General features: G+C 39.3%; 1 protein-coding gene across 2 annotated transcripts in view; it reads left to right on the top strand.

Moving 5' to 3' along the window:
- Nucleotides 1–13795, top strand: part of RAP1B (RAP1B, member of RAS oncogene family) — a 46100-nt gene extending 32305 nt beyond the window's left edge. Inside the window, exons 3-8 of one of the 2 annotated variants that reach the window (XM_062203273.1) lie at nt 748–816; nt 1872–1928; nt 2756–2896; nt 6900–7043; nt 7787–7907; nt 10349–13795. In XM_062203273.1, coding sequence (XP_062059257.1) covers nt 748–816; nt 1872–1928; nt 2756–2896; nt 6900–7043; nt 7787–7873 — 498 coding nt within the window. In that variant the 3' untranslated portion in view covers nt 7874–7907; nt 10349–13795. The remainder of the gene's footprint in view (nt 1–747; nt 817–1871; nt 1929–2755; nt 2897–6899; nt 7044–7786; nt 7908–10348) is intronic. The other variant, XM_062203272.1, reaches the window with a different exon arrangement.
- Nucleotides 13796–21997: the final 8202 nt, after the last annotated feature.

Here is a 21997-nt window from a genome sequence, read left to right as displayed (position 1 = left end):
CATAACTTGATGAATAGTTCAGGGTTTAACAAAGCTCCACAAGAAGGGAAACTGACCTTCTCTTTCTCCCTATGAGATAACACATTTAGAATAAACACCTAGCACAGCACTTGATTTTTTTGGATCAACCTGAGAAATGTATACAATGTGAAATGAGTGCTTTTTCATTTGTGTATAAAGTGATGGAAAGGAATGTTAAATGTGTCTATACAATAACTAGCCAATTTCTAGTTACAATTCAAATGTAAGTCTTTGTGTATTAAAGACAGGCTTCTTCAGGGTAATTTTTAACCAAATGCACACATTCACATGTTGTATTGGTTATGCTTCTTTTTTCATCAGTGGTATTACTGTAAAATCACTACATTCATCTGTTGGTATCCCTGGGGGCTTTATTCAGGATCCTCTGAGAATACTAGAATCCTCAGAAACTGAAGTCCCTTAAGTGAAAGGCTATGGTATTTGCACCTATCCACTTCCTCCTGTATACTTTAAATCATCTCTAGAATACTTACAATACCTAATGTAATACCATGTAAATAGTTGTTATACTGTATTATTTAGGAATAAATGATTTTTTAAAATAGCCTCTATATGCTCAGTACAAATGCAGGTTATTTTTCCTCAATTATTTGTGATCTGTGCTTGTTTGAATCTGGATGCAGAGAGCCTACTATAGTTTGAAATTTAAAGATTTGAATTTGTTCTTTTCTTTAGACTTATGATAGTATGTTAATTTTTTTTCAGACTGTACAGTTTGTTCAAGGAATTTTTGTTGAAAAATATGATCCTACGATAGAAGATTCTTACAGAAAGGTATGTATTACTTTAGAAGCCCATTTGCTTTTGAAATTAAACATTAGTACTTGTTTTTACCTTTATAATTATTGAATACTGTATACAAAAACAGGATAAAGAGACAGTTAATTTGTAAAATTAGCGGTAAAAGTTTACACTTTATTATTTCCTAGTGTTGAATGTTTACCAGTTTAGGAGAACCAGACACTCCTACACACACTCTTACAGAACTTTAAGTTTATCCTGAACCCAAAATTGCAATTTGATGCACAAACTTTATAGCCAAGCCATCCATTTCAAATGGTAGCCCCATTTTCCCCTCCATCCCTCTAGAATGATTACGCTCAAACTCCTTTTTATCCTGTAGATAAACATGCAAAGTCTTTCTAACTCTCCCACTTATTAATTCTTTGGGAAAGTGCCTCTGCTTACAACACAAAAAAGAATGTACACTAATTTAACATGTGACAATAAGTCAGTGTGTGTGCATTTGTGACTTAGTAGCAGAAGAGGTTGTCTCTCCACATTTATGTAGCAGCCATCCTAGGCCTAGCTTTTTTGCAAATACTTTTCCATTCCTCCTTCCTATTTATTAACCATGATACTGCCTCCTTGGCTACCTGTTCTTGTTCCAGTGTGGTAAGGGGGATATAGTGATCTAGAAAAATGAAGGTATATCTTAAAGATTTACAAGGCAATTAAGATAGATAGAGTTTCTATTTCGGATATTGTTGGAACTACTGTTTCTCTTATATTTGTTTAAGCTACTTTAAAGTCATTTCTTCTCCCGAATTAATTGCTGAATTATTTATATTGAGACAGAATAGATATCATAGGTATCCTTGTGTTGATTGGAGAACACATGATTTTTATACCAAATGCAATTTGTAGGTCTCTGAGTCTTGATTACTTAACTTTTTTTCTCCTGTTTTATTAAACTATTGTTTGGTTAAATTAGCTTGTAAATTACCATAGTCTGTGTCTCTGTTTTTACTATTTTAGCTTTTGTGCATATTAACATAGTCTTGCATGCATAAAAAATGATGATGGTGTATTTTTAAATTTTTCCCTAGCAAGTTGAAGTAGATGCACAACAATGTATGCTTGAAATCTTGGATACTGCGGGAACGGTATGTAAAATGAAATAGTAAATGCACCATTTGTATAATACTGACTTTTTAAATGCTAGTACTTTATACATAAATATTAGTTGAACTAACTTAAATGTTCTACTCGCATTAAGCTTAAAAGCTCTTATTCTCTTGAATTCTTTTTTTTTTTTTTTACATTGCAGGTTGTAATTAACTGGGTCAGTTATTGAAGAGTTAATCAGAAAATTGGTTAGAATGAAAATTTTCATAATTCCACTAGTGCTTTTGAAACAACTTGATATATTACCATGTTTCAAATAATGTGGAAAACACTAGGACATACATTCAGTCAACATAGGCTGCATAAAATTTTTGAATTGGTACCTTAAAACCCCTCCAATATATTTATAGACAAACTACATTTGTACGTATCAGAAGGCAAGGGAAAGATTATTCCTGGTGTATGGCATTCATTCAGGTAGTGTTTCAGTACCTGTTTTGTCTCAGGCACTATATTCTTACCCTCCAGTGCTGATAGTGTAGGGAAGGAGGAGTGTAGGGAAGGGACCAGATACAGGTAGCATACTGATGGATGGACCCCAGAAAAGATCACTATGAGTTAGCTATAAATGGGGGATACATTTGGGGCACTCTGCTCTTTTGGATATATTAAAGAGCTATCTCTTTAAGTAGCTCTTGGGGACAGACTGTTATCAGTTCCAAATGGTATCTGACCATGAACTGTAATCTTAAGGAAAGTTACATAATACTACGACATTCTTCATTAAGCTATAATTTTAGACTTTGAAAATTGTCAAACTGTCAAAACATTTTTGTTTTCTAATATTCTTTTCTTTCTATTACAGGAACAATTTACAGCAATGAGGGATTTGTACATGAAAAATGGACAAGGATTTGCATTAGTTTATTCCATCACAGCACAGTCCACATTTAATGATTTACAAGATCTGAGAGAACAGATTCTTCGAGTTAAAGACACTGATGATGTAAGCTGACTTCCTGTTTATTTTTATCTACCTGAAAGGGAAAGGAGAGATCTCTTGCATCCTCTGGTTCACTCCTCAAGTGCCCCTAGGGCTGAGCCAAGCTGAAACCAGGAGCCCAGAACTTAATTCAGGTCTACCATGTAGATGGCAGGGGCCCAAGCACTTGAGCCATCTTTATTATTTTTATTTATTTAATTTGAAAGTCAGAGTTTGGGAGAATGGGGGAGACTTCATCCTGGTTCACTCTCCTTATGGCCACAATAGTCAGGGCCGAACCAGGCCAAAGCAAGAAACTAGAAGCTTCATCCAGGTCTCCCACATAGATGTCAGGGATCCAAACATTTGGACCATCTTCTGCTTTTCCCAGGCCATTAGCACAAAGTTGATCAGAAGTAGAGCAGCCAGGACTCAAACCATGGTTAACAGCATCACCAGCAGCAGCTTTAACTGCTACACCACAACACTCCCCTTGAGCCATCTTCTGTCTCCCAGGATACATTGGAAGAAGCTGGATCAGAAGCAGAGTAGCCAGAAGTCAAACCGCACTGCAATATAGGACACAGGTGTCCTATATTGGTGCACCATCTCACCACTCCTCACGTTTTCAAATATATATTGTGTGAGAAAAATTCCCTCCTTTCCTTTACCTTGTGAAAACTAAAAGTTATCCCCTGGGGCCGGCACTGTGGCAGAGCAGGTTAAAGCCCTGACCTGAAGCGTCGGCATCCTATACGGGTGCCAGTTCTAGTCCCAGCTGCTCCTCTTCTGATCTAGCTCTCTGCTATGGCGTGGGAAAGCAGTAGGAGATGGCCCAAGTCCTTGGGCCCCTGTTCGCACATGGGAGTCCCAGAGGAAGCTCCTGGCTCCTGGCTTTGGATCGGCTCAGCTCCAGCCATTGCAGCCATCTGGGGATTGAACCAGCGGATAGAAGACCTCTCTCTGTCTACCTCTCTAGCTCTTTCAAATAAATAAAATAAATCTTAAAAAAAAAAAAAAGTCATCCCCTTCCTGTTTTTAAATCATTCAGTAGGGAGGAAGGAAGGATGTAGGAGGCAAGTGTTACTAATAGAGCAAATCATCTGGCTGTGTTTCTGGCAGATATTAGGGCCTTTTTAACAAGAATCAGATTTAGATATGAACATTCTCAAGCAACTGACAGAAGGGACATAATTTAAAAAGAAAGGCAAGGCCAGCGGTGTGGCGTAGCTAGTAGAGCTGGTAAAGGTGCCAGTTCAAGTTCCGGCTGCTCCACTTCCGATCCAGCACTCTGCTATGGCCTGGGAAAGCAGTGGAAGATGGCCTAAGGCCTTGGACCCCTGCACCCATGTGGGAGACCCAGAAGAAGCTCCTGGCTCCTGCCTTCGGATCAGTGCAGCTCCAGCCATTGTGGCCATCTGGGGAGTGAACCGGCAGGTGGAAGACTGAGCGTGCATGCATGCGCACTTGCTCGGTGCTCGCTCTCTCTCTCTCTCTGCCTCTCCATAACTGCCTTTCAAATAAATAAATAAATCTTAAAAAAAAAAAAAAAAAAGGCAACAAAGCCACAGATCACTAATCCCAAGGCAGAGATTACTCGATTTGTGCCCACTACAATGAGAGTACTTCGGGAGAATAAAGGGGCTACTGCTCTGCTCCCCAAAGAAAGTCAGATTCTGCTGTGCCTCTTGCCAAAGCAGCCCCCAAATCTGGTCTCCTGCTGTTCCTGTGTCAGTACAAACTAAGGATGGTGTTTATGAAGCTTTCATGAAAGAGATGGAAGGAAGGAAGGGCTACTGTGACAGCGCTTGATGCCCGAGCAGGTTTCTATTACAACAGCAGCTCATGGAGAAAGAGGCTGTTATTAGACTTAGGGGAAAGAGCTTCTTCCATTGTCAGGGTATTTTCTAATTTCAGTTCAAGGAATATCCTAAAGTTTAGCCATGTTCGGAATTTACTGCATACAAGAGAGGGTGTTGCATTTAGAATAGATGGGCTATTGAAGCAGTGCTGCTAACACCATTCCCTGTCACACCACCAATTTCATCCTGTTTCACCCCTTCTCCAGCTCGTTGGAAATTTGTGATCAGGGGAATCTTAGTTATTATTTGTTTTGACTCTCTTCTTGTGTGCTGTGGGCACTGGAATAAACCAGTTTATTTCATTTGCCTTTCGTGTTTGATTTATTTTTAATATTTTCCTGTAAATATTTTGTAATATTTTACTTGTAGTGAAATGGATCACGATGTCATTTCCTAATACAAAGCAGGATATGTGGGAAGAAAATGTACAATTCTTTGATTAAAATTATTTCCCATTGTCCTAAACTTTGTGTGTTTCATGGAAAAATAAATGTTCTACATCAAAAAGAAAAAGAAAAAAAAAGCAACGAATATATTAGATTCTGACATTAGATTAAGGTACCTCTGCAGTGTATACCATAATCAAATTTAATCCTAAGGAAGCTTCAAAAAGATTATTTCAATTCCTTGTCATACTATACTGTATACAGCAGTGGGTCTCAAACATGATCTTGCATTAGAGTCACCTGGTGTTGGGCTCGACCCCTGGAGCTTTGGACACTGGAGCTGGAGTAGGGCCAGAGAAGTTGCATTTCTAACAAGTTTCCAGGTGGTATTGATGTTGCTTATCTGGATACTACAGCTTAAGAACCACTGTACAGCAGTTGAAATGTTCTGAGTGCTGGGAGACACCATGGTAAATGCCACCATTTTCTGGACTTCTGAAACAAGTGAATTTTGGGAGAACCCTACATATTTATAGCAACCTCTGAGCATTTTTCAAGTAGTACATCAGTTTCTTAACTGTCTGGTATCTACTATAGTTTTCCTCTGTCAGTTGCTTTAAATAAGAATTTGTTAAGTGCCTAATAATAAGCTCTGTGTCTGTTCTTATTCTGAGGCTAAAATTCTTGCTTTTCTAGCTTGAGATTTTCCAAAAGTGATGTTAAAACCCAAGGTAGTGCCTTTGTAGAATAAATATTCTTTTTCCCTATAATGTTCTTTTAAAATTGCAAGAATTACATGTATCTAAATACATGATGCAGGTAATAAATAGTCTTTATTTTTAGTAAATTAAATGTATTTAGTTCTTATTTTAATGCAAGACTACATGAGACGCTGGGGCCAGCATTGTGACACAGCAGGTTAGGCTGCCCTTGTGACCAGCATCCCATGTGAGCACCAGTTTGAGTCCTAGCTGCTCCTTTCTGATCCAGCTCCCTGCAAAAGCACCTGGGAAAGCAAAAAATGGCCCAAGTAGAGAGCCAGATGGAATTCCTTGCTCCTGTCTTGGGCCTGTCCCTGTCCTGGACTTTGCAGCCATTTAGGAAATGAGCTAAAGGATGGAAGATCTCCCTCTGTCCCTTTGTGACTCTGCCTTTCAAAGAAATAAATAAAGTCTTTAGAATAAAAAAAAAAAGAATATGTGAGAAACTGGAAATTCTACTTCAGGGGCTTTCAAATTTCTTCTTCTAGTGGTTTGCAATTGAGAATGTTTATTTGAGAACTACATGTCAGGAAACCAGAAAACTTGAAGTTGATTCATACCCTTGAGAGAAACTTTTTAAAAGGTTAACATACATTGGTCTTCACAGTAACACCTTTGGCACTTCCTTTTTAAAAGCTTGTATGATTTGCTTACTATAATTAAGTCCACTGTGACATAATTGTAAGGGTTTTTTTCACCTCTTTTATATATAGATAAGTTTCTAAAAATTTTATATGAAAGATTCTTACGTCTGCATTGACTAGGTTATGTCTATGAGAAGAGAAGGCAGTGAAAATATCTGACAATGTTAAGTCAATACTCATTGTTTAAGTCAGTTTAACATTGTTAAGGCTTTCATATTATTACAAGTGTAATTTTTATTACATATTGTTAATTTAATAGTTTTCTCTGGCATCATATGAAAAGTAATCCACAGAGTTGACTCTTAGAATTCTTTTTATTTGAATTATATAGCATAATTGCTTAATTATTTTTACCCTCACAAATGTGTTTTTAGGTTCCAATGATTCTGGTTGGTAATAAGTGTGACTTGGAAGATGAAAGAGTTGTAGGAAAGGAACAAGGTCAAAATCTAGCAAGACAATGGAACAACTGTGCATTCTTAGAATCTTCTGCAAAATCAAAAATAAATGTTAATGAGGTATGATTGAATATATTTAAGATAGCCCTTTATCTGGAATATGGGATTTAAAATAAATAGGGAAAATGTGTGCGTATTAATAACATAGACCCAAGGGTCTCTCTGCCTCTCCTTCTCTCTTTATGTGTAACTGTGACTTTCAAGTAAAATAAATAAATCTTTAAAAAAAATATGTACTCAGGGTGATATGTTGATCATGCAGGCAAAAGTCATGTTAAATATATGCATGTAAGTAAGCAATAGTACTACTCATTGTCTTTATTATATGCTAGTATAGTGAAAATTATCATGAAAATGGGCAGAACATAGAAGTGGGGAGTCAGATTAAGTTTTTGGCATATAAAAGATATTAAAAGATTGACCAAAATTTTTTAAAACATGGATGATTCTGGAAGGAGTTTAAAGTCATGTTGTAGTTTGAACAAAGACACAGAAAATATTAAAGAAGAATAAAGGATTTTTTTCTTTGTGTAATGATAGATGTTTTAATTGAACTAAGATAGGATCTCTGCAGCTCCTTCAACAACCTACTTATTTTAAGAACAGTTTTAACTCTGCCAAAAGATAAGCAAAAAAGAACTTGGCGGTTATAAAAACACCTGGTTTTACACTCATTCCTTAACAGAATATTTGCACTTGGAGGGGGGTTTATTTAAAACCATGGAAATTCTTTCGTTTGACATTTTCCCTTTTTTGTGTGTATTTTTTTTCTCCTGTAAATTAAAGTAATAATCTGTTTGCAGATCTTTTATGACCTAGTGCGGCAAATTAACAGAAAAACCCCAGTGCCTGGGAAGGCCCGCAAAAAGTCATCATGTCAGCTGCTTTAATATACTAAATGTGCTGTAGCTCTGAGCCAGGTAGGTATGTTGACTTACCTTTCCTCTTTTTACCACTCAGCTACATTAAGGACACTGTCATAAAAGCAAAGAGAGATTCTTGTTCTATAAGACAAATGTTACTCTTAAAAATATCTATGAGTTAGTATGATATCCTGTTATTTCATATACTTGTCATCATAAGTAAGATGTTCCACATAAGTGAATATTCTAAATAACTTCATTCAGTATATACTAATGCTGTGATGGAACACTGGTTGGTACTGGCAGTACAGTGGTAAGTAACACCTACAACTCTATGTACTTGCCTCTTAAATGCCTTAGGCTAATTAAGGTATAGAAGAGAGAGATAAGCAATAACATGGTAGGACAAACCCAGCATAGTACTTAGTAATAGTAAAAATCCCGGACACGTTTGCCTTAAGCCAGGCACTCTTAAGTACTGTCCATATGTTGATTTATTGGATTCTCATGACAACCCTGTGAGACAAGAACTGTTATTACCCGTTATTACAGATGAAGGAATTAAGGCACAGATTGTTTCTGGTTTAAGCCCTGCCATTTAATAAGTAGCAGAGTCAGAATTTGAATGAGCAGGCTGGTTCCTGAGTCCATTCTTAGCCACTGTGCTATTATGGTACTGTAGGAGCGTATCATTGGGGTGCCAGACCTGTCAGATACAGACTGAGGATTCAGGAAAAATCTGTCAAGAGTAAGAGATTGCTAAGCTTGGATCTGAAGGACACATACAAATTACCTCTGTTGTAAATGAAGGGTTCCCAGGCAGAGAGCCCACAAATACAGCTCAGAGATGAGACTTGTGCAAAGGAAGACAAATATACAACATTTATATAGATTTTGAAAACAATCGTCTTAAAAGAGGATAAACCTGTAAAGCAGTTAAGTCAGTCCCCAGCACATAGTAAACACCCAACTATTAGTTGCTGCTGTTTGCCACTAATAATGATTTCCTATTCAGTTATTATTTCACAATACCATTGTCCTTGAAAACTTTGACATTTGTGGCTTTGCTTTCTCATATGTTAAATGACCTCATACTACTATAGTACTTTGAGTCTGTATCTTTTTTTTTAAGAGTTTTATCTCTACCCTGCATTTAGATACCTGTTTGGTGATACTCTCATTCTGATATCCTCTCATTCCTGACCACATGCCCATTCTTAGCAACACACATGTGCCTGAGCTCACACACTCCATCTGTCCTTTCCAATTTGCTATATTCAGCCTGCTAGGATTTAGAAAATTAGATTACAAACCTGATTCAGATTTAGAATGAAGACCTAAAGTTCTAGGCATTTGCGAAAATTATTTTGGCAGCACACCTATATTAACAACCCTTCTGGAGCTTGCAGTAAGTCTGATCCCCAAGTAAAAAGGAAACTTTTAGTCCATGAATCTATGCACAAATCATCCAAAGTATTTACCTAACACAGGGAGTTCAGGTGGTACTTCTTTTAACATCATTCAAATATTACCTTACAACCTAATTACATGTGATTTTAGGGTAATACCAACTTTTTCTAACATCCATCTTAAAATCAATAAGGCCTATTTACATACAGAATTAGAAAGTACTTAACTGCAACTGTAAAGCTGCAAAGAGCCATTATGAAGTAAGGTCTGTCTACTCTTCTGAAGGAATGGTTTTGTTTTGTTTTGGTCTGGTTTGACAGGCAGAGTGGATAGTGAGAGAGACAGAGAGAAAGGTCTTCCTTTTTGCCGTTGGTTCACCCTCCAATGGCCGCTGGGGCCGGCGCATCGCGCTGATCCGAAGCCAGGAGCCAGGTGCTTCTCCTGGTCTCCCATGCGGGTGCAGGGCCCAAACACGTGGGCCATAGCAGAGAGCTGGCCTGGAAGAGGGGCAACCGGGATAGAATCCGGCGCCCCAACCGGGACTAGAACCCGGTGTGCCGGCGCCGCAAGGTGGAGGATTAGCCTGTTAAGCCACGGCGCCGGCCTCTGAAGGAACTTTTTAACAACTTTTATTGGAAGACTAAGAAAGAAAGGTCTTGGTTTTCTGATTGTAGAAACCCTGGTTAAACATGCATTTTATATTTGGGTTGTAATTCTAGAATTGTGAGCATTTGTAAATTCACCCATTTTGTTAATATTGCTGCCTTTTAATCCTGATTCCAGTAAGGTTGACTTGACCTAAAATTTTAATGAGGCTTTTTTCTTTTTAATCTTTGGAAGGCAATACATGGGAATTTGCGCAAAAGTACATTATATCTAAAATTTTCATTGGATGGTCAAAAGGGCAGGTAGCAGAATAAATAGAATTCATCTGTTTTGAATGAAAATGTTTTTGCTATAAGTTTGGTACATTGTTACTAATGTAATAAATAAAATGTGAGCCTATATTATATACATTTATAAAACTATTGTCTTATGGCTTCTTTGGATCTTTAGTGTGCTGTTTTCATTCAGTTGTTTTCCTTTTGACAGGTCTGAAGAACTGTTGCCCAATTCAACAGTGCCAGCATTCCAACTTTGTTAAAACCTACCAACATCTTAAATGGACTTTCCTGTGGTGGTACCCTTTAAAAGGCGGATGAAAGCTACTCTATCAGTTTGCACATTCTAATCACTTTCCAGTATCACAAGAGAGATTTTTACTTATATAATAGCCCTAGAGTATGCAGCTGGTAAAACCAGAGGCTACATCCAGTATTACTGCTAAGAGACATTCTTCATCCACCAATGTTGTACATGTATGAAAATGGTGTACTGTATACTTTAACATGCCCCATACTTTGTATTGGAGAGTACAATAATGTAAATCCTAAAAGCACCACTATTTTAGCATAATAAAAGAAAGTCCAAAGAGCTCCTATATAGACTACTCCAGATAACTTCGCTTCTTTGATACTTGTAGCTTATTGTAATTTTTTTTAAGAAATTCAAGGTCATTATCATTGTATTGTACAAAATAAGCGCTTTGATTAACACAGCTATATAGTTTTTTTAATTTTTAAAAAACCTGTGGAGACAGTGATCTTGTCTTTAAAATATGATAGTCCTTTCAGTATAATGTCTTAGATTAAAGACGTTGCCTTTAATATCTGTTGGGAAGGAAATGTCCAGACTTTTCAAATCTCCTTATTATATGTTTCCTTTTTTGTTTACATAGGGAACAATGTTTATAGTTGTGTGTACAGTGGGGGTCTACAACAAGAAGTGTATATTTTCAAACAGTTTTTTAATGATTTAACAGTTTTTGTAAATCATTTTCAGGCTTCTGCAGCTGTAGATTCTCACTGTGAATCCCTTGCTTGCTCATGCATAAGTGTATTTGCAATACCAAATATACAGGTTTAGTACTTTTGCCTGTTAGTGATTGTTTCACATGTGTAACGTTTTGGTTGAGATGTTAAATGGTGGACGAGTACTGTGGATGTGAATGTGGGAAGTAATTTTAATCATGTGTAATTGGTCACAAGGCCTAATTTGCAGTAATTATTGCTGTTTTATTTAACAATGCCTTGTTGCTTTGTATGCATTAACGTTTGGGTGTAAAGATTGTGTGTCTATCCAACAGGGAGCCACAGTATTTAAATTGACCAACCTAATGTTACAACTACTTTTGAGGTGGCCAAATGTAAACTAAAAGCCTTAATTAAAGTGGTGCAATTTTGTATAACTTAGCATCAGTAGTTCAATAAATTTGGATTGCCATGCAAGGGCTTGCATTATAATTACTTGCCACTTGAATGTGTTTTGTGTAATGTTTTAACAATGCTAGTAAATAAATATGGGTTTACATTCTTTGTAAATGTAATAGGTGCATTTTACACAATGTGGTCTTGTAATTTAATATTTGGGTAAAACAGACTCATTAAGTATAGGAGTTAAGTGAAAGATATCAGGTTTTGTTTGTTTTTTTTTTTTCCTAGTGTTATTGGAAATCCAGTAACTGCGCTTTGAACTTTTCCTTAAGAAAGAAGTTTGTAAATGAAGCAATATTACTTATGAACAAATGCCTTTAGGTATGTGCAGTAGCTCTTTTGGATAAATGAGGATGGATTGAAATACTTTGGCAGATGTTATACTATGGATTTTTTAAAATACACGTAGGATAAAGGTAGAATATTAATGGCTCTAAAAATCTGAATGACATGGACTCAAGTATTACTTTCTTTTTTGGAGATAGATCTGTCTTTGTCTTATATGCTGTTATTCAGTTTTGTGAAATTTGTAAAGAAGCTCTTAACTCAAACTTTTTCAAAAGGTTTGTGGGAAATGAGATTAAAAGATAACTTTATTTTGGTGCAAAAAAATTTTTAGCTCATGCTGTTTTTTCATAGAACGCATTATCCGTGAACTTTTTGAAGAGCTTTTGTACATGCTTTTTGAATGGGACATGGAAAAGCTTCTATCTTAAGAAGACAAACACTCTTTACATGTTTAACTCAGTGTCCCATATATTGAAAGGTATAAGGAAAAGATTCTCCGGAAGTTCCACTTAATTAAGAGACTTGTTTTGGCAGAACTGATTTTATTTATAAGTCATTAGGGAGGAAAGCCCCAAATAGTGCAACTGGGAAGCACTAACATTAACTATGATCTCTTTAAAAAAAAAAAGCTATGTTCCACTAGAACCACTGAAGGCATACTCATTAATTCAGCTACCTGTAATAAGTGTTTATTTCCTACCAGCTGTGTACAAGGCACAATTCTAGGCTCTTAAGAAAAACTTCAGGTTTTTAAATGACAAGAATTGTTCTAGATTTAAGAATACAGCAGCAACTAAGATCTACTAAAAGCAAAACCATGCCCTCCTCAAATTTATATTCAATTACTGGGTTTTTCATTCTCAGCACTACAGAAGATTTTGTGCTAAATAATTTCATGTGTTGTGAAATTATCTTGTACATAATAGGCTTTTTAGTAACAGACCTGATCTCTGCCCACTGGATGCCAGTAATCCCACCTTGTGATGACCCAAAGTGTCTCCAGACTTTGCCAGATGTCCTGCAGTTGGGCTAAGGAGAAGATTTGAAGGTCCAGATCACCCTGCTTGAGACTTCCTGATCTGCTAGGAAACAAGCAAATTAGTTACAAGCAGGTGTTAGAAGATGGGCGGTTGGGCATGGAAAGTAAGAATATGGGCTCTAGACCTGGATTTTCAGGGTTTCTAATCCCAGCTCTGGCTACTTCCTAGATGTGACCTTGGTTACCTCCTCTATAAAATGACAGTGATAATGGCACCTATCATAGGAGTTAGAAGTGAGTATCCATGCCATCCTCTTAAGTATTCTTTTAATCATAAAAAAATAAGGCTATGGTTTGGCAAAAAGTACCTTTTTCTTCCATGCAGAACAGTAACTGCAGCTTAGAAAGGTAGATCATATGTTGATGAACTTTCTGGTACTTTTGATGGGAAAACATCAAAATAATTCTTTGAAAAAGTCCTGAATTCCTTTTCATGTCCCCAAAAATACTTGGAAAACTTGTATTTTAGGAGGAAACCAGAATGTTTCACATATTTTTCTAAAAAATGTACAAAACACTGTTTTGACTTTCATGTTGGTTTAGTTTCTTTCCTCATAAATGTAAATATATAATTTTACCACAGTGGATATTAAGAATCAAAAGTTCTTTTTAAATTCCATTTATGAAATTAAGTTTTGCAGCATACTCTGAATCAGAACTCATTACTATGGTATTTTTTTTATTTGTGACTTCATTAAATTTAATCTCCATGTATCCTGTCTCCTTTCTTTTCAATCTTAGAAATGTAAAAAGGAGTACAGTATTTTATAATTAATCCTCCTATTATCTTAGCAATCAAAGTGTTTGCAGGCTCATCCTTCTTAAACTGTGAGCCTTAACATTGTGATTTACAGAACATAAAATTTTTTGAAAATAAATTTGCTTCATAATTGTTCAGTTCATCAGTACATCTGGTATTTTATGAATGCATGAGAGAAGTGTAGTAGATTGAGAGAACTAAACCTAATGTATGTTTCCTTAACTGACTATTGAGAGAAAAATGCATGAGTCTGTGTTGGGATACTTGATGGTGATGATAACTTGCCAACCTGGCTACTTAAATCTATTAACTGAGCAACTAAGTCTGTAGGCTTGACATTAGTTTATCTTTGAAAAGTAGAAATAAAATACTTACTGCTAACTAGGTCTGTTTTTTTAATGCTGCAATATTTTATTTTATTAAGTATTCTACATGTCACATGTTTTTAGTACTTACTTCCTTAAAACATTCCTGTTAGCGGCCTGAAGGTTCCTAATCACAGGAGTTAAAAGTTTTTATCCAACTAATTAGGGATATCTACCTGGTTTTATATCTTAAAAAACCAACTGGTTTCTCACTATTACTTGTCTGCCATGTTCCAGAGACTGTTGAGGATGCTAGAGAAAGCAGGGATGTTCTGCCCACATGGGAAAAGCTGACAGTAAATGAACAAAGTTTTTCTATTGGTAACCATCTTTTTTTTTTTTTGACAGGCAGAGTGAACAGAGAGACAGAGAGAAAGGTCTTCCTTTTTGCCGTTGGTTCACCCTCCAATGGCCGCTGCGGCCGGCACATCGCGCTGATCCAAAGCTAGGAGCTAGGTGCTTCTGGTCTCCCATGCAGGTGCAGGGCCCAAGAACTTGGGCCATCCTCCACTGCCTTCCCAGGCCATAGCAGAGAGCTGGCCTGGAAGAGGGGCAGCCGGGATAGAATCCGGCGCCCCAACCGGGACAAGAACCCGGTGTGCCGGCACCGCAAGGTGGAGGATTAGCCTGTTGAGCCACGGCACCGGCCAGTAACCATCTTTTAAACTTCCTTAGAGCTTTCCAAATGGGACAATTTAAATTGTTTTAGAAAAATATGCTATCATTTTTCATATACGTAAAGTTTTTTTTTTTTTTAAGGATTTATTTGAAAGGCAGAGTTAAGTGATCTTCCGTCTGCTGGTTCATTTCCCAAATGGTTGCAATTGCCAGGGTTTGGACCAGGCCGAAGCCAGGAGCTTCATCTGGGTCTCCCAGGTGGGTGAAGGGGCCCAAGTGCTTGGGCCATGCTCTGCTACTTTGCTAGTCATTAGCAGGGAGCTGAATCAGAAGTGGAGCAGCTGGGACTCAAACTGTTGCCTACATGAGATGCTGGCATTCAGTGGGCAGCCTAACCCACTATGCCACAAAGTCGGCCCCTGTATAATGATTTTTATTGTTTATATAAAGGCAATAATTTTTTTGTCCAAAAGGGTATAGAGATTTTCTTTTTTTTTTTTTTTTTTTAGTTATGAACCTTGTTCAGCCTAATTTTCCTTACAGAGTGATGAGAAAATTGTCCAGTTTCAGCATCTGAGACAATGCTGAAAATATAACCCCTTACAGAATTTTTTATGAAGATACTCCATGAGTGAGAAGCTTAAAGCAGTTTTTAAATAGGCAGACATCAAAAGCCTTTAATGTTTTTGTCATCTGCTATTATTGCCCATTCAAATTTCTGTTTATAGTGTGCTAGTTTATGTCCCTTGTGAGCACTAATTTCAAAACAGGAAGCTGTTACTACTGTCGAATACTTTAATGTGCACTGCATCAGACTTGGGGCAGAGGTGATTAAGGAGTAAATGATACAATAAACCCTAACCACACAGGCGATGTGTTTAATGAGTCAGTGGTGGGAAAGACCAGACAAACTCAAGTCTGATAACTCATCTAACCATAGACAGTACATGCTGTTAACATCACTGTTAACTCCTGAATAAGTCAGGCAGTTTGAGAGAACTACACGGATGGCAAAAAAAAAAAAAAAGCCACACACACGAAGTCTTCCCATAGTCCAAATGATCAGATGAGTGTGGGATCAAGTGGCTAGTTAAGAGGGAGCCAGACCTCTACTCTTCTAAATGGAAGTAATATGACTAAAAGAAAATCTGTCAGTCATCTGAAAGATAAATATGCTAGAACTGGAGTAGACCTAGCCAATTTGTAGACTGTGTTTGAAAGGAAAACATGAAGTTATTCAGGGTTGTGGCTGTGGTGAGAAGGGAAACCAAAGAAACTAAAAAGAAAGAACTGGGGAGTTGCTTAGTGGCTAGGTAGGGACCGAAAGAAAGGGTGAGCTGTATGATTAGATTAGCAGAACCAGAGAGATTTTGGTGATTGTAGATACCCACATTTGAAGTTAGCCCTTGGATGGAGGCAACTGAAACCTTCCAAGGGTGAATGGAATTATTTTACAAGAATTGAGTGTGGAGGAAAAAAAAATCAGAAGGAGAGGGGAAGCGCTGTGCTGCAGTTGGGAATCCAGCATCCTTGATGGCCAGGGAGTGTTGTCCTGTACTTGTTGGCTGCAGGCCAGCAGCAATCTGGTGTGTCGTGATTCTCCAAACTTCAGTTTATAGCTATATACTTTTTTGGTGGGGAATTGCCACTAATCTAAGGAGCTGATAAGGTAGTTTTGGAAACAGCCCTGTGTATCTATCGGTGCAGCAACTCTGAAGTCTGCTTCAGAGCACTGCTGGCTAACTTCTGTTAAAATACAACTGTACCACAGCCACAGGTCATCTCAGATTCATGCTTTTGCACTGTTTCTCTACATACTTTCCCAATTATGTAAACACTTTTCTTAAATAGCATTTTGGTGCTTTGCCCCAAATGTTAAGGAGATTTTTTTTTTTTTTTTTGACAGGCAGAGTGGATAGTGAGAGAGAGACAGAGAGAAAGGTCTTCCTTTTTGCTGTTGGTTCACCCTCCAGTGGCCGCTGCGGCCGGCGCATCTCGCTGATCCGAAGCCAGGAGCCAGGTGCTTCTCCTGGTCTCCCGTGCGGGTGCAGGGCCCAAGGACTTGGGCCATAGCAGAGAGCTGGCCTGGAAGAAGGGCAACCAGGATAGAATCCGGCGCCCCAACCGGGACGAGAACCCGGTGTGCCGGAGCCGCAAGGTGGAGGATTAGCCTGTTAAGCCACGGTGCCAGCCAAGGAGATAAATTTTTATTATTTACTAGGTTCTCATGATGTTGATTTGTTTCTCTGATTTTCTTTAAAAAAAAAAAAAAAAAAGTCATGGTTAAACTATTAATTGAAAGAAATGCTTATTTTGGTGCAACAAAAAAAAAGATGGAGATCCCTCGTGTGTTAAATTGTCTAGGACTGCAATAAGAAATTATCACAAATTCATTGGCCTAAAGTGACAGAAATAAACTCCCTCACAGTTTTGGAGGCCAGAAGTCCAAAGTCAAGACATCATCAGGCTGCACTCCTAAAAGGCTCTAGCAAATGCACGTTCCTTGGCCTGCACTTCAGTCCCTGCCTCCATTTTCCTGTCTTCTGTGTCTGAGCTCCCTCTTCCTACCCTTTGTAAGGATACCTGAACCAGCAGACTGGGGTCTCCCAGCAGAGCTCTTAAGCTCCTAAGAAAGCCCCAAGGTTAAGTGATTTACCGAGAACCTAGGTTGGGGTGAAACTCGTTAGTTCCACAATTCCAGAACCAATATAATGGCCATGGAATGCCGTTAACCATTGTCATCGCACAAAATTATCTTCCACTTTTGTTGTATAGCCTGTCTTCCCTGCACGTTCTGTGTAGCATTCAGTGATAGAAACTTCCTCCTTGTACTGACTTGGATTAGAAGTGATGACAAGTACTGAGTTTTGGGGTTGTTTTAAAGATTGATTGGTTTATTTGAACACGGCAGACAGATGTCCTATCTGCTGGTTCACTCCCCATATGACTGCAATGGCCAGGGATGGCCCATGCCACAGGTAGTAGGAGTTCGGAGTTCCATCCTGGTCTCCCTGGTGGGTGAGCCCAAGTACTTGAACCATCCTCCACTGCCTCCCCAGTCTCATTGGTGAGGAGCTGGATCAGAAGCAGAGCAGCCAGGACATGAACCTGTGCTCCAGTATGGATTGGCAGCTCATCTAGCTTACTGTGCTACAATGCTAGCCCTAAATAGGAAGTTTTAACTTTCAGGCTTTTTATTTTCAGACATGTCCAGCAGGTTTTTGTTCCACATCTCCCTCCACCTAATCAGACCTCTGTGGTTCATATTAGACAACAGTGAGTGCTTCTGCAAGCAATTGTTTGTACTGAACGAATGCTTTTTTTTTTTTTTTTTTTTTTTTTTTTTTTTTTTTTTTTGCCAGGCAGTGAGAGAGTTATAGACAATGAGAGAGAGACAGAGAGAAAGATTTTACTTCTGTTGGTTCACTCCCCTAATGGCTGCCACGGCTGGCGCACTGCACCAATCTGAAGCCAGGAACCAGGTACTTCCTGCTGGTCTCCCATGCGGGTGCAGGAGCCCAAGCACTTGGGCCATCCTCCACTGCCTTCCCGGGCCACAGCAGAGAGCTGGACTGGAAGAGGAGCAACCGAGACTAGTACCTGGCGCCCCAACCGGGACTAGAACCCGGGGTGCCGGTGCCGCAGGCGGAGGATTAGCCAAGTGAGCCACGGCGCCAGCCTGTGTTTTTGTCTTTTAAGAAACGAGAAGGAGGGACAAGCATAGAATGAAATGACAAAATCTGTCATTGGAATTAAGTACAGTGAATATTTGAACAAGTTAGAGTTACTTTTCCCCAGTGAGTTTTGTGCTTTTTATATACAACCAGCACTAGGAGTGGGGTATCTCTCTACTCCTCAGAAATGAAATAACCTTCTCAGATAGCCTGTTTATTCATTCATTATTTCAAGTAATGAAGTAAGGGGCTTGAAACCATCTGTGTGGTTTGCGTGTTTGAGATACAAACTTCAGGTTCCCAGAAGTTGTTTCAGTCGTTCTCTATAGAGCTATTGTGGAAAAGATTCTCAGTTCACTCATTTGAATTTCCCGACTTCAGTAACAAGATTTCAACTGGAGACTGCAGAATTGGCTTTATTAGACTGAAAGGCAATAGTGCTTCCTGAAATACATCATGGTAGGATGCAGAAGCTGAACTATCTGGTAATGCCTACTTAGCAGATACCTAGGAGTCCTCATTTTGCAGAAACAAAGATTGTTAGCCCCTACCGTACCGCTAACATTCCACTGATGCTTTCATAAAAGAGGTCACCAAACATGGGCCAGGCCCCCCCTTGACAGGATATGGCTAATGACAGATGCACAATTAAGGATGTGGTTGGCCTGGGCACCCTGCCAAATGTCTTGTTCAAGGGACAGTAAAGAGGACAGGACTTGGGATGTCATCCAGGGAGGATGGATGTAGAATGCCAAGCAGGACAGCCCTGGGAAGTAAGACATTTTCCAGTGCCCTCCACCACTGCCATCAAACAGGCAGTTGCCCAATGCCCATCTTCCTTATTATGTGTTTATCTCACTTTAAAGAAAAAAGTACAAGTTCTAGGAAGCAAAAGATTTTTGTGGCCTGGTTGTCAACCTGCACAAAACAAACAACCTGTATTAGATCAGAATATGTGTAGTGTCTAACCTTAAAGCTCAGTGACTTTTTCTTTACATTTATTTATTTGAAAGAGTTACAGAGAGACAGACACAGAGAGAAGAGAGAGATTTATCTTCAATCTGCTGGTGGCTGGGCCAAGACAGGAGCCTGGAACTGCATCCAGGTCTCCCATATGGGAGCAATCAGATCATCTTCCATGGCTTTCTTGGACACATACCTGGACCCTGGATCAGAAGTGGAACAGCCAGGACTCAAACTGGCACCCATATGGGATGATAACATCATAGGTGGCAGCTTAACCCACTGTGCCACAGCACCAGCCCCAAAGCTAAATGACATCTATTCCAAAGGATAGTAACCCTAATAATCTGAAACCATCTCCATACATAGACTGTTCTTTTCTGCCATCATCTTAAGATAAGATCTATCATTGCAAATAGAAGTTTAAGAAAGCTGTCAGGGCCAGCGCTCATGGTGTAGGGAACTAAGCCTCTGCCTTCAGTGCCAGCATCCCAGATGGGCACTGGTTTATACGCCAGCTGCACCTCTTCCAGCTGCTGGATAGCTCTCTGCTATGGCCTGGGAAAGCAGTGGAAGATGGCCCAAGTCCTTGGGCCCCTGCACCCACATGGGAGACCGGGAAGAAGCTCTGCTCTTGGCTTCAGGTCAGCCCAGCTCTGGCTGTTGTGGTCATTTAGGGAGTGAACTGGCAGGTGGAAGGCCTTTCTTAGTCCCTCCTTCTCTCTACCTCTACCTCTCAAATAAATAGTCTTAAGAAAGCTGTCATGCTAGGCTCCCTAAAGGAACTGAAATGGAGAATGATAAAGGAATAACAAGCCAAAAAAAAACCAAGAAGATTAATTTATTCTCTTGATGTTTCCATGAAACAGACTCAAGATTGAAAAACTGACAATGCCTGATAGATGAGAAATAATAGTTATTTTCTTGGACATTGCACCAGTAAGCAATTTACATGAATTGGGACTGGTGTTGTGGCTCAGTGGGTTAAGCCACCACCTGTGACACTAGTATGCCACATAAGAGCGCCAATTAGAGTACTGACTGCTCCACCTCTGATCCAGTTCCCTGCTAATGCCTCTAAGAGCAGTGAAAGGTGGCCTGAGGACCATCTGCGTCTCTGTCACCACATGGTAGATCCTGGTGGAGTTCTGGATTCCTGACTCCACCAGCCCAGGCTATTGTAGCCATTAAGGGAGTAAACTTACATATGCAAGGTTTCTCTCTCTCTTTCTCTCTCTATCACTCTTTCAAATACAGAAATCTCTCTTTTCTTTTTTAAGATTTATGTATTTACTTATTTATTTGAAAGGGTTACACAGAGAAGGAGAGGCAGAAAGAGAGGTGTTCCATCCACCAGTTCACTCCCCAATCCACTGCAATAACCGGAGCTGCGCCAATCCAAGCCAAGAGCTAGGAGCTTCTTCCAAGTCTTCCCATGCACCGGTTTGAGACCCAGCTGCTGCTCTTCCAATCCAGCTCTCTGCTATGGCCTGGGATAGCAGTAGAAGATGGCCCAAGTTCTTGGACCCCCGCACTTGCATGGGAGACCCTAAAGAAGCTCCTGGCTCTTGGCTTCGGATCATTGTAGCTCCGGCCATTGCAGCCATCTGGGGAGTAAAGCAGCTGATGGAAGATCTCTCTCTCTCTCTCTCTCTCTGCATCTGCCTCTCTCTAACTCTGCCTTTCAAATAAATAACCTTAAAAAAAAAAAAGAAGAAGAAGAAGAAGCCATCTTCTTGATGAGTTCTAAAAACACAGAAGCTATTTTTAAGTTAAAATATCTTTATATTTTGTGGCCAGCACTAAGGCTTAGAGGGTTAAGCCACCACCTGCAGCACCGACATCCCATATGGGTGCAGATTTTAGTTCCGGCTGCTCCGCTTCCAATCCAGCTCCCTGCTAATGTGCCTGGGAAAGCAGCAGAGGATGATCCAAGTGCTTGGGTCGCTGCACCCACATGGGAGACCCAAAAAAAGCTCCTGGCTCCTGGCTCCTGGCTCCTGGCTTCAGCCTGGCCTAGCCCCAGTTGTTGCAGCCATTTGGGGAGTAAACCAGCAGATGGAAGATTCTCTGACTCTGCCTTTCAAATAAATAAATCAATCTAAAACATTTATATTTAGGTAAAAATGTATGTGTATATATTTAAAACATTCGATAAAATATTCTACAATGTATAAATAAAGACAAAGGGTTAATGTCTATAACATAAAAAGGATTCTTAGAAGTTGAGAATCCATCCTGGAAAAAAAAAAAAAAGTTGAGAATCCAAAAGAAAAATCAGTCAAAGAGCTAGACAGTACAGAGAAGAGCAACTCCAAATGACCCATAAGCATACAAAGTTGCTCTAACCTATAGCCAGAGAAAGGCATGTCAAAATATCAGAAATCCTGAACCCTGGGCAGAAATTACAGAGAAGGCTCCAGTCCCGGGAGGAGACTCAGGGCAAGGAAGGAGTCACGTATCGCTGAAATGTGAATTGTAGAGCCTTTGGGAAGAACTTTAGCATAGGCTAACTTCTATTAAAATTCAAACTAGCGTATTGGACCCAACAACCCTACTTTGGATGATGTAGCCTACTCATATGAAGTATCAGAAATCAGCACAGCAAAACAGAGAAGGCCATGGGATGCTTGTCTGTGTGATACATGAGCCTGGGAAAGGGGCTGGAGGGTACAGCCCAGGTGGTCCGGGTGGGTTGCCGCTCCCATGGTGATGCAGAAGG

The sequence above is a fragment of the Lepus europaeus genome, chromosome 10, assembly GCF_033115175.1.
Source record: "Lepus europaeus isolate LE1 chromosome 10, mLepTim1.pri, whole genome shotgun sequence".
Lineage (NCBI taxonomy): Eukaryota > Metazoa > Chordata > Mammalia > Lagomorpha > Leporidae > Lepus > Lepus europaeus.
Note: the sequence above shows the minus strand (reverse complement) of the source record. Positions and strands in the feature narration are given on the sequence as shown.